This window comes from Argopecten irradians, chromosome 1 (genome assembly GCF_041381155.1).
Source record: "Argopecten irradians isolate NY chromosome 1, Ai_NY, whole genome shotgun sequence".
In the NCBI taxonomy this organism is placed as follows: domain Eukaryota; kingdom Metazoa; phylum Mollusca; class Bivalvia; order Pectinida; family Pectinidae; genus Argopecten; species Argopecten irradians.
Genome location: NC_091134.1, coordinates 39,472,017 through 39,486,662, shown reverse-complemented (window position 1 = coordinate 39,486,662; position 14,646 = coordinate 39,472,017). Strand labels below are relative to the sequence as shown.

The window sequence follows — 14,646 nt, the reverse complement described above, 5'->3', positions numbered from 1 at the left end:
GGTCGGTTTTATTTGTTCTAACATGCACAGTTCAAGATTACACTGCTAAAACTTCCTGACCATGATAATTAATACAATCAGTGTATAATTACAATATATCCATTGCAAGAAATCGTCATTCCCTAAGTGTTATCATCAGCTAGATCTATGGAGAAGGACACTGCAGTCATATGTTATACACTTATAATTGGCAAATTTCAGTCTCTTTGACAAGAGTTAGCTCCCTTGACTCAAGTTAGCAGAATTATTGCACAGTAATTATTTTACTCAAGGTAGTACACTGCACTGTGGGGCAACTGAGAGATATACACAGGGAAAACTAAACCTCAAAAATGTTGAAGGTAAGAGACCAGTTAAGGAATTGACTGATAGATTGACCTACTGTCTTTGATATTGAAATAGTTACATGCTGAATGACATTTACTAGAAAAGAAAGCGATTATGCTAATGGTAATATAATAAAATTACATACATTAAAATAGTAAATAATACTATTGATGATCCAAGGTTTGACTTATGGATATAAAAATAAATCTGGGGTTACCAGGATGAAAAAAATAGTCAGTGCATGGCAATTTATATTTGCAACAAGGCTATGGACATGAAACTAAAGGATGGAGACTAATAGCAAAATGATAGACATATTATTTAACACTCAAACAAGTAACTAAGCAACTTTGAACACTGGTTTATGTCTAAATGGCCATTTTTATCAGCACTGCATATCACAGGGTGTACTTTTTGATGGAGGATACAAATTTGATTTTTGGTTTTATTGGTTAAATCTGTTTAACATCCCATTAACAGCTAGGGTTACAGCTAGGGTTCATTGCACTGCAGACATCTGAATGTCTATATTTTTCGAGAGGCTGCGGTATATTACCTTGCACAAAAGTTTTATTAAACATAAAAAGTTTCAAGGACCAAAGAAAATATTTTCCAGTATCTGTCTTAACCTTTGTAATATAATTGCTTTTAATTACAAAAATTAAAAACTGCTACTGACATGCTATATTGTCTTTAACACTGTCTCAAAACTGAAAACAGTTAAGTGAAAATGATAACATCATTAAGATATGTAACATGAATTGAGTAGTTCCATAGAATTAAAACTGGTTGTTTCATTCCCAGAACTGGTAGATTCCAAATTCATCAAGACGACATCAAACAGCCCAGCAATGCTCTCAAATTTTGGGGTTCATTTAAAACCATTATGACTATTCTCAGACAATGATCCTCAGTTAAGACTTCAATTAGTTGAAAATGACACTACTGTACTCAATTAAATGGCAGTCAACATCGCCATAACCATTAATTATCTTTTGTGAATATGAGGAGAAAATTATCTTCCATCAGTTACGTTTACTGTGTTTAAGTTCTTAGATGACCTTGGAGGAGAAGACACAGGGAAAATGGCATCCAATGATGATGTGTATTTCTGTGAATTTGGCAATAAAGACAGGAAGTTAATACTCCATTAATGTACAAAAGCAGCAAGTGATTAATTAACATTTAGTTGATAATTATACTTGAAACTCAAGAATCAAATTAAATTTTATAGTCATTTTTATCAATGTTGCTATATATTTTTAATATTGTACATTTACTACAGGCAAGTGATGGGTGACACTATAAGACAGTAGTCAGTAGGTATCCATTACCCCTACAGTGACCGCATCACTGACAACATCATTGATGACATCATGTATTGACCACATCACTGACCACACCACTACAGTGACAGCATCACTGACGACTACAGTGACCACATCACTTAAGACTTCATTGTTGACATCATGTAATGACCACATCACTGAACACCCCACTACAGTGACCGCATCACTGACAACATCATTGATGACATCATGTATTGACCACATCACTGACCACCCCACTACAGTGACCGCATCACTGACAACATCATTGATGACATCATGTATTGACCACATCACTGACCACCCCACTACAGTGACCGCATCACTGACAGCATCACCGATGACATCATGTGCATCACTGACAACATCATTAATGACATCATGTATTGACCACATCACTGACCACCCCACTACAGTGACCGCATCACTGACAACATCATTGATGACATCATGTATTGACCACATCACTGACCACCCCACTACAGTGACCGCATCACTGACAACATCATTGATGACATCATGTATTGACCACATCACTGACCACCTCACTATAGTGACCGCATCACTGACAGCATCACTGATGACATCATGTGCATCACTGACAACATCATTAATGACATCATGTATTGACCACATCACTGACCACCCCACTACAGTGACCACATCACTGACAACATCATTGATGACATCATGTATTGCCCACATCACTGACCACCCCACTACAGTGACCACATCACTGACAACATCATTGATGACATCATGTATTGACCACATCACTGACCACCCCACTACAGTGACCGCATCACTGACAACATCATTGATGACATCATGTATTGACCACATCACTGACCACCCCACTACAGTGACCGCATCACTGACAACATCATTGATGACATCATGTCATCACTGACACTGACATCATTATGACATCACTGACCACCCACTACAGTGACACATCACTGACATCATTGATGACATTATGTATTGACCACATCACTGACCACCCCACTACAGTGACCGCATCACTGACACACACATGACATCATGTGCACACTGACAACATCATTATGACATCATGTATTGACCACATCACTGACCACCCCACTACAGTGACCACATCACTGACAACATCATTGATGACATCATGTATTGCCTATATCACTGAACACCCCACTACAGTGACCGCATCACTGACAACATCATTGATGACATCATGTATTGACCACATCACTGACCACCACACACTACAGTGACCACATCACTGACAACATCATTGATGACATCATGTATTGGACCACATCACTGAACACCCCACTACAGTGACCGCATCACTGACAACATCATTGATGACATCATGTATTGACCACATCACTGACCACCCCACTACAGTGACCGCATCAGACATCATTGATGACATCATGTATTGACCACATCACTGACCACGCCACAACAGTGACTGCATCACTGACAACATCATTGATGACATCATGTATTGACCACATCACTGACCACCCCACTACAGTGACCGCATCACTGACATCATTGATGACATCATGTATTGACCACATCACTGACCACCCCACTACAGTGACCGCATCACTGACAACATCATTGATGACATCATGTATTGACCACATCACTGACCACCCCACTACAGTGACCACATCACTGACAACATCATTGATGACATCATGTATTGACTATATCACTGACCACCCACTACAGTGACCACACACCACTGACAGTGACCACACATGACCGCATCACTGACAACATCATTGATGACATCATGTATTGACCATATCACTGAACACCCCACTACAGTGACCGCATCAATGACAACATCATTGATGACATCATGTATTGACCACATCACTGACCACCCCACTATAGTGACCGCATCACTGACATCATGTATGACACATCACTGACACACTACAGTGACGCATCACTGACAACATCATTGATGACATCATGTATTGACCACATCACTGACCACCTCACTATAGTGACCGCATCACTGACAGTCACTGACATCATGTGCATCACTGACAACATCATTATGACATCATGTATTGACCACATCACTGACCACCCCACTACAGTGACCATCATCACTGACAACATCATTGATGACATCATGTATTGACCACATCACTGACCACCCCACTACAGTGACCACATCACTGACAACATCATTGATGACATCATGTATTGACCACATCACTGACCACCCCACTACAGTGACTACATCACTGACAACATCATTGATGACATCATGTATTGACCACATCACTGACCACCCCACTACAGTGACCGCATCACTGACATCATTGATGACATCATGTATTGACCACATCACTGACCACCCCACTACAGTGACCGCATCACTGACATCATTGATGACATCATGTATTGACCACATCACTGACCACGCCACTACAGTGACCGCATCACTGACAACATCATTGATGACATCATGTATTGACCACATCACTGACCACCCCACTACAGTGACCGCATCACTGACAACATCATTGATGACATCATGTATTGACCACATCACTGACCACCCCACTACAGTGACCGCATCACTGACAACATCATTGATGACATCATGTATTGACCACATCACTGACCACCCCACTACAGTGACCGCATCACTGACGACTACAGTGACCACATCACTTAGGACAACATCATTAATGACATCATGTATTGACCACATCACTGACCACCTCACTATAGTGACCGCATCACTGACAGCATCACTGATGACATCAGTGCATCACTGACAACATCATTATGACATCATGTATTGACCACATCACTGACCACCCCACTACAGTGACCGCATCACTGACAACATCATTGATGACATCATGTATTGACCACATCACTGAACACCCCACTACAGTGACCGCATCACTGACAACATCATTGATGACATCATGTATTGACCACATCACTGACCACCCCACTACAGTGACCGCATCACTGACATCATTGATGACATCATGTATTGACCACATCACTGACCACGCCACTACAGTGACCGCATCACTGACAATATCATTGATGACATCATGTATTGACCATATCACTGAACACCCCACTACAGTGACCGCATCACTGACATCATTGATGACATCATGTATTGACCATATCACAGACCACGCCACAACAGTGACCGCATCACTGACATCATTGATGACATCATGTATTGACCACATCATTGAACACCCCACTACAGTGACCACATTACTGACCAACACAGTGACCACCACCAGACCTGTACATAAAGATGTCTGTATTATCAGTGTTAATGAAACCATCGATCAGCTCAGAATATCTATATCATGTTCTGATTATGGACTTGACATATCACCCTAACACAGGTCCATTCTCTGTGGAATATTAGCATCACTTACAGCCAACATACAAGGGAGAAAGCCTGATGTGACAATGGAGGGAAAAGTCACCAGTATTCTCAAAGGATAATGTAGTGCAAAGACCTCAAATGTATCAATGATCGAATGACCTATTTGTATACTCAGTAAGCATAAAAAAGCAAACCTTTAATGCATAAGATAAGAAAGCATACCTTTTAAGATAAAGATAAGAAATCAAACCTTTTGAGCAAAATCAAAATCAGGCTTGAACAAGAATCCCCAGAGCTCTATTTTCATTCATTGTTACTTAAACTTTTCATTAACTAAAACCTTAACAATATTTTCATTGATTTTGAGTTGAATAATGTCAGTCCAGGCTTGAGATCAACTCTTGGCCTTCAAACCATGTGTTTTGTGCAATGGTTTCATTATTACAAGTATTTACAGAAGGGTTGTAAGATATAATTTTTAATGCTCTGAGTGACTATTTGGTGTCTGTTGAAGTGTAATGGTAGGCAAACTTACCTTGACTTGACAGAAGCCCAAGAAACTGAACCAGAAACACCACTATCATACAAGGCAGTCCTCTACAGCACGGCATCTTTTACTGAAACAAAAAGAAAACATTTTCAATACAGAGATCATATCAACGTTTTAATGTAATACCCAACCGATTATATGGACATCACCAAAAATAAAAATGTTCTGTCAAACTATATCAACAGTAAGCGCATGTTGTAGTGCGAGACAGAAGTCTGCCTGATGATTCCAAATTAAAGAAGGGAATTCTGAAGTGTATTAGACGATCAACGATGTTCCAGGAAATATAGACTAATATGACAGGAGCACAGGTAGGGTATCAGGTAGCCGGTTACCACCTGTATGTAAGGTCAGGTACAACAAACTGAAGTCAGGACACTGCTTAACAATATTAGATCAATTCATGTTCACGAAGGCAGCACATTTCATCCTTTTATTGCCTTGTCTTTACAATGTCTGTTAATATATCCGTAAAGCAGAGATTCACAATGTAATATGCCATAAGAGACAAATTTCATTCACACCTTTAGTGTGTGGGCATATACCTTTTCTTCAATCGAATGAATCCCACACAACCAGTAGAGAATAATACTACCGCATCACAAAAAGGTAGCATGCTCCTTCGCTTTGTATCGCGTCAGAGTTCCCAAGGTCTGCACTAAAGACTAGCGCCAACACCATCAAGTATGCATGAGAATGGTCCACACCTGACTCAAACTGGCCAGGATATCAAACTACACAGCTTAATCAGTCAGAAGAGGTATATACCTGTCGGCCTAGCCCCTCTACAAAGAGCTCGGCCCAAATCAATACACATGCAAGCTATATAGTCCTCCACTTGTGAAGATCTCCTTACACATTGTCTTATTCGTGCTGTGATTGACAATAGGTGTAAAGTTAGAATCATATTGTCGTTAAACAGTGAAATTGGAGGCGAAATTATACTTCCAGGTATGTTAATTCACACCTCATCATGATATTATGACCAAGCAACTCATATTGCACTCACTGTGTTCCAAGGCTGGCCATTGTGCTTTGCTCTTAACTTGGTGAAAATGAATGCTTACCCTTTAATTATAAAATCATCAAGCCTGTTTTGTACAACTAAATGGTTTAACAATAAACAGGTAAAAATGTAAATTAGACACCTTTTCTATAATTGTACCACAGCTCAAGATTTTAACAGGAATTTAAACTTCCTTTTCAATAACATATTTTGTACGTTAACTCAGGTACAAGGTCAAGTCTGCCAATTGCACACATCTAAAGTATATTGTGTGACAGAATGCAAAATATTGCAAAAACTTTTACCTTTTTAAAACTTGCAAAGAAAATTCAAAGAATACAATGTATCTGAAAGCAAATTAGAAGAGAATTCTTAATATTTTAATAGAGTTTCAAATACTCATCGTCAAAGGTTCATTAACCATTCCTGATTTTTTTGTAGCTCCAAACCTTAAATTTTTTCACAATGTTATATTTTTTGTTAAAGATTCTGCCATCTTTATCCAGAACTTGTGATGAAGATTCACACTGAATGAAACTTAAGCCAGGAAAGTGTCTTGTTCGGTGTTGCATTATAAGTTTATTGAGTCTAGAAGAAAATTTATGTGCCTATGTATATTGTCTGACAGTGTAGATGTTGGTATATGTCTTGTCCCAGGCGAGGATGGGTTTTGGTAATAAGATGATACATGAGGTTAGTCACTAATCCCCAGGGTATTTACAGAACTTTAACTGTTACATAACGACCCTTCACCTATAACAATGATCCAAAACCCAATTATCACCCAATATTTCACAAACTTTCCTTGGTCATCATTGTAAAATTCTGCCTAAGTATCTAATTTTTAGAATTTCCACTGGCTAAGTTAAATTAAAGAGTCTATAAAGTTACAGCTTAACAGAGCCTGAAGTAAGACCATAAGTGTCAAATTCTGTAGTAGACTTGCTATCAGACTTTAAATTTTGGCTCGCTGCAGTCTAATTTTAGATTATCTCCCCTTCCTTTGAAACCTTAGATTGTAAAAACCAAAATTCATAAACACAATAATTTTATTAGTAATTTTTATGATGAGGGATATGAATGGGAAGACTAACACTAGGAAGTGCTTCCATTGTTTCAGGAAGCAAATGAAGTTAACAAACTTATGGATTTTTGTGCTTCAGAGGAGCTGAGGGTATCTTAGAGCTCAAGCAATGTATTGAAAATCAACTCCCATAGACTTACATGGAATTGTAGAGAACTGTAGATGGTAAACTGATGTTGTCTCGGAGAACTTCAAATGATTACGGTATTCCCAAAGATCCTAGACTGATATATGACCAGTTAGATCTCTGGTCAGCATTGTCCAACCTTGTTGTAGATTTTCCATGTTTCACTAGTCCAAATTGTCAAAGAACGAATAATAAAAAAAACCACTTGAATGCTCCACTATGGTCTTTTACGACAAACATTTTCGACATAATGGAGACAAATATCGTTGGATACAATTGGTCTGTTAAATGGCTTTGCATTCAGACAAAGAAAATTGCATGTGGACCAAAATTTATGAAAATGTTTTAGTCGGAAGATATAAATAAATTGACCCGTTGCCGGAAACATCACTTACAAAACCTGTAACTCAATGGAGTTTTGACAATTATAACACCATAATAACACAAAATTCAGATAATACGGCGATTGTTTGATTCCTAAAGCAGCAGTCTGCTCCACATACTTTAAAATGGTTATGTGACGTGACATGCAAACAGAGAAACATAAAGGATGTTACTCCACAAGGAACATGCTGCGTACAAGATTCCAAACCTTCCTCCGACTCGGTCGGGGCAATACACCAATATCACCGATAATTGTGTTATAAATTCTATCACCTGATGCTTTGAAGCTGTTTTGTTTGCAAGATGTGATTATACAACTTGACATTATGTGTTGAGATGAATAGCCTGCGATATGTGATGCAATGCAGCGACAATTATGTTGTGTTTCATTTGTCATCAGGGTAATTGGGAAGTCGGCTCTCTCCACAGTGCCTAAGTAAAGCAGGTTACGCTGGATTTATAATATTGAACTGGTGATGTAATTAATTTGTTACTTCAATACAAATTACTGCTATCAGACTGGTAAGGCTTAACAGCTAGGATATCTGTTTTACTTTATGTACCTCAATGTACTACACAGTGAAAATCTTTACTTGAAACACAAATTATTTTCTTATTTTATGTACTTACAAATACAGGAGATTAAGGGCTAAATCTTGAATTTGTCAAATCTTTGAACTGTACAGTCACTACGGGACCACAAGATTGGAGCCGTCATTTCAAAGTTCATACTTACATTGTATGTAGACCAACTTATTTTATTTTCGTGTTGTTTCATGTTATCATATCTAAGGACTTTTTCACAGAGTAATCTTTTGTTCTATGGTTGTTCTTTACCTGTACTGAAATATTTCCAGTGATTTGTTTTCATGATTTTTTGCGAAATTAGCAAAATTTAATTGCACATGGATGTGGGTTTACAGTACCTTCTGATGTAGAACAAAATACAAATGAACTACATAGGACATCATTCATTGGACATTTTAACTTTATCCCTGTATCAGAATAAACATATTTCTTAATTTGTTGATTCAAACCGAGCTACAAACCCAATATTCCGAGATGTTATTTTTTTAACTATCTGTAATGTTCCCTTTACAATGACGTTTTGAAAAAAGTAAAACATTCATGTACAAATGGAAAACTATTATTATTTGTTTGTTTGTTCACAACTCAGAATCTCCTAAATCATACTGAAATGCTTGTCTAGTGGTACCGAGAAAAAAAGGAGCAAAGTGCAATGCATGCCATACACAAAGATGTCAGAGCTGGCAGTGAGAGTAGCAAGCAGAGAATACTCAGTGGTGGTGCTCTACAAATAGTAACAGTGACCTTTATTCTGGAACCAAGAACATACTTAATCGTTATATAATTATTTCATCAAAATATCACAATTGAAGTGGATAGCATGCTTTTATTGATGTTGGATTAAATTTCACAAGACAGGAGGACAGATTACTGGAAACATCTTAGGTGTGCCACTCCAATGAGGGGACTCTAAAAAACCTCTACATAACAGCCATCTGTTTAATATGACCACCTTGATGGAGTTCAGAGTTGCCAATTTCCCTGTGTGTAAAGACCTGATTAGCTATAAAGACTATCTTTCTTTGTCCCTTGAGTGATCATTTTGGACAGATTTGACAGTAGAAGATTGTTTTTATTCAACAACAAACTGTGGACAGATATATATACAATGTAGTTGAGTATAATAACACTTTTCCCTTAATTAAGTTTAAACACCAATTGTTGTACATCATAGAGATATCAATCTCTTACAACCTGCACATCACAGGAACAGTGAACTATATTCTGGATCCATCCATATGTACTAAAGCATCATTAAAAATAACGAACAACCAGTTAAAAAAAATGTATGGAACAGTCTACATGATTTCCTCTATCATTGATTATTAGCTTGCCAAACAATACAGTTATAGATGATAGAAGGAGTTGAATATGGTATTTATAGTCGACTGTATGTTACTTAGTAAGACCCCACTACACTGTAAGTATATGACACGTGCCGCAGTAAATTTAAATTTTGTCGGCTAATTGTTGGTGTTGCCGCAGTAAATTTAAATTTTGTCGGCTAATTGTTACCACGAAACATATAATATCTTGATTGATCATGTTTCCTCGTAACATATCATTCATCTTTTTCAAGTCTGAAAGATCCTACCAAAGTTATACAGAGGCTTAATTCAGTTAAGGCGATAGGAATGCTGGGAAGAGGTGAAGGTCAGTATAGCTGCTACACTCAATCACAGGAGGAAATTCTCCAGAGGAACTGTGTAAGTTGAAATGATGGAACAATTCTTGTCACAAAGTTCCCAAGCAAACTGCAATAATAGCCCAAGGCAAGCACTACACAATTATATGCAGTGTTGATAAATCCAAAACTTTATTGAATTTTTGTGTAAATTCTGCTACCATACTCTAAAATCTTATTAACACCATATCTCTCGATGCACTTTGGCTTTCTGTACTTCGTAAGTAAAACTGTTAGAACTCCCAAGAGAAGAAATATCCAGAAGGACCTAGAGGATTTCTTTCTGAATCAACCAATCATATTTTAATGGCCCGTGGTCATGGTTTCATCTGCTGATCACATCGATTTCTATGTGACCTGAGCTGAGAATTCATCAACAAAACACTTTCAAAGGACTTTTATCCTTATATTCAAATGCCCAGAGTCATTTATTTTCAACAACCAATCATATTATAATGATCCAGGGTAATAAATTTACCAACCAATCACATTTCAATGACCAGTAAGGTCATGTATTTATACACCAATTATATTTTAATGTCCCATGGTCATATGTAATAATCAACCAATCACATTTCAATGTCTTCATTAACCAATCAACTTTCAATGACTAAGATAATGCATTCATCAACAAATCACATCGCACTAAATTAATTCGGAGAAGATGGATTATAAGTTTACAACTTGTGTTTAATTCTATTTGTATATAATGTGCAAATAAAATATGTTTAAATCAAACTAAATTAATAGTCATATTTTGTATCCATTATTTTGTTGTATTCAAACTGTCAATCATGTTTTTGAGTGTACAGATTACAGAAGATATTGTATTCAGTAAAACATTCATGGAAACATGTCAATGGAGCTTTGCAATACAGCTAATACTGAAACTTGATATTACTGCTAGTTTCTATCACTATATCAACCTAAAGATAAATTGGTTTTAGGAAGCAAAAAGAATTATGCAATTTTGATTTAAGTATTATTTATGATCAGTAAACTTTAAATAATAGTTACCGCCAGGATGGAGGGATTTGTTGGTATATTTTATTTGACCTTGAACCAAAATCAATCTTGTAAATGATAAATGAGCATTTGAGGAATAGAACGGTATTTCCTTCCTATATTTGCATAAACAAATAGAAATACATCTTTTGACAATCAAAATTTTATTTTCAAAACTTGAATATTCCTTTTTAATTCCATTCAATCTGGTATAAGTGACAAGAATGAGTGTTGATGGCGCCCCTCTAAGGGTACATCAAGGACTGAGAATGAGAGGTGACAAGCTCATTGTTTCTCGTCTGATTACTTTCCTACAATGATTGATGAGAAATCTACTGTAACTACAGAATTAATACACAAAGATGCTGATACCAGGCGCTCAGCCAAACACAGTGTCATATACTCAGAAGATTTGTCATCTCTGACACTTCCTGTACACGGTAAATTATGCAATCTCTGAACTAATAGTATACCATCTATAACACTCTCTGTACAAGGCAAATGAACTTACTGTACACCATCTATGACACTCTCTGTACAAGGCAAATGAACTTACTGTAAACCATCTATGACACTCTCTGTACAAGGCAAATGAACTTACTGTACACCATCTATGACACTCTCTGTACAAGGCAAATGAACTTACTGTACACCATCTATGACACTATCTGTACAAGGCAAATGAACTTACTGTACACCATCTATGACACTTTCTGTACAAGGCAAATGAACTTACTGTACACCATCTATGACACTCTCTGTACAAGGCAAATGAACTTACTGTACACCATCTATGACACTCTCTGTACAAGGCAAATGAACTTACTGTACACCATCTTTATGACACTCTCTGTACAAGGCAAATGAACTTACTGTACACCATCTATGACACTCTCTGTATAAGGCAAATGAACTTACTGTACACCATCTATGACACTCTCTGTACAAGGCAAATTGTGCCATCTCTGAACTTACTGTACAAACCTCTGAACTTACTGTACACCACCTCTGACACTTCCTGTACACTATCACTGAACTTACTGTACACCATCTCTGAACTTACTGTACACCACCTCTGAACTTACTGTACACCATCTATTATACTAATCTTATACGAGGCAAACTGTGTTAGCTCTTAGCTTCTTGTACACCATATTTGACACTTCCTGTATAAGCAAATTGTGTCATTTCTTAGTTTCTGATGCACCATTGCTCCTGACACTTCCTGTACAAGGCAAAATGTGTCATTACCTGTGCCATCACTATCTCTTAGCTTCTTTAAAAAAAAAAATGCATCTCTTGACACTTGACCTGCTCAAGTGTCATACCTTGCTTCTTGTACACCTTCTGTCCCTATTTGACGATAGATGAGGCCATTGCAGTACCTATTCTCTGTACCCGTACCATTCCATTGAGCTCTTTATAGAGCTGTTCTTACTGTGTTGTGTCAGTTTCAATGCTGTCACTTAGCAGCCTCTGGCCTACATGCCCAAAGTGCCAGCCAGTTCCTAAGATGAGATTAAGTCAACAAGTCTGTACTGAGCTACACCCAGGGGAACTGCAAAACCTGCCGGGATAAATGTCATACATGATTGTCTGCATGACAATATAATCCCATTGCTCGGCCATCAAACAGGATCAGGGTATATTTGGCGTTTGAATAACAGAAAGCTGCCAAACATATTGGTGATCAGGAAAATGGCAACCTATATACATGACTGCTTGACTGGCACCAACATGTACATTTCAGCACGGCTTAATTCTATCAAATTATATACCGACTGTAATACCTAATTATAGACATAGTGATCATGTCGGGGCAGGGAATCGAGCGTACAAGGACATATTGGATTGTTGACGGACATAGGAAGTGAAGTGTTACAAAATATATGACAATTGAACGGTCATTCTACAAGATGGCAATGACAAAAATGGCACTATTCTTGTCCGTTGGACAGGATTTGTTTTGTTTTTTGTCCTATCCCCAACCAGGCTAAGAATGCCCAAAGTCAGAGTACTCAGAGAAAAAGCAACAACTGCTTAATGGGAGTTTTAAACTCATAACCCAGAAGTGGAGGATTATTTTTGGAGATTGGGACAATTGGCAACTACTGGACAAATATCAACATGTTTTTCAGGTGTTCCAGCTTGTGTCCTAAACTAAATCTGGCCACACCTTTCAAAGACCATGGCTGTTAATATGAAGCGTGGACATGATGTCTAAACCTCATCAATTGTATCCAGCCACAACACAGTATTTTATTTGGTCATGTTGGGCTTTCACTTGGAAGACGTTATATATGGTTCTCTTGTAGGTCAAACATTTTGCTATTTTGACTAAAAACAAGAAAATGAAAGCTTCATGGATTAAAATCATGCAATCTGACTAAAACAATATACCTAGATATGATTTTAGCCGTCATCGTTTTTGCTTCATAAATTAGATTTTTGAAAGCACAACAACCTGCTGCAAAATTGCAAAAAAATCCTCCCACAACAATTATTGTTGTTTGACAGTTACAACATCATCTGAAACATCCATAAGCATTGTATTTATAACAGCTTGAACGGGGATGACAACGGTTTGTCAGCTGTAATTTCCATTACAAACAAATATGAAAAAACCTTTCAGTCTCACCAACAGAGTATACGAAGACCGCACGATGGGATCGCATGACTTAAGCCTGGTGTAGGGCAGTGTATGCACATGCAGCTTGACGGTGCATGATTAACGCACGAAGTTAATGGCAAACCACAGTCCGTAGGGACCTGGTGGCCGTCATCTTCTTTTCGATCAAGCCATTTCAAAGGACAATGGCATTCACAACTATTTTTATGACCTTTAAGTAAAATTTAGGATTTTTACAGATGAATGGCATTGGAATATTCTACTGATAAACTTGATAGACCGAAGTTATAAAAAACAATAACTGCACATAACAACAGATGTCAACCATGGCTCCACATCTCGATTGTCATCCATACTTTCTATCTATCATATCAGCTACATAAGACATAAAATGATTAGTGTCTGCCAAAATTGCATTAAAAATATTCTCATGACCTTCACGAAAAAATTTCAGATCATTTTTATGGATGATTGACATTTTTATCCTCCCCACAAACAGATGTCAAACATTGCTTCCTATCTCAGATATTGATCAATTACCATTTCCTAAAT

The 14,646-nt window shown here is 37.5% G+C and overlaps 1 protein-coding gene across 7 annotated transcripts in view; it reads right to left on the bottom strand.

Annotated features, from left to right (window-relative positions):
- Window positions 1-14,646, bottom strand: part of LOC138327486 (tolloid-like protein 1) — a 216,770-nt gene that overhangs the window by 102,419 nt on the left and 99,705 nt on the right. For 6 of the 7 annotated variants that reach the window (XM_069273622.1, XM_069273631.1, XM_069273615.1 and 3 more), the window contains one exon: window positions 5,573-5,654. In XM_069273622.1, the coding sequence (XP_069129723.1) occupies window positions 5,573-5,648 (76 nt within the window). In that variant the 5' untranslated portion in view covers window positions 5,649-5,654. Of the gene's footprint in view, window positions 1-5,572; window positions 5,655-6,132; window positions 6,397-14,646 lie in introns of those variants that run through there. The other variant, XM_069273637.1, reaches the window with a different exon arrangement.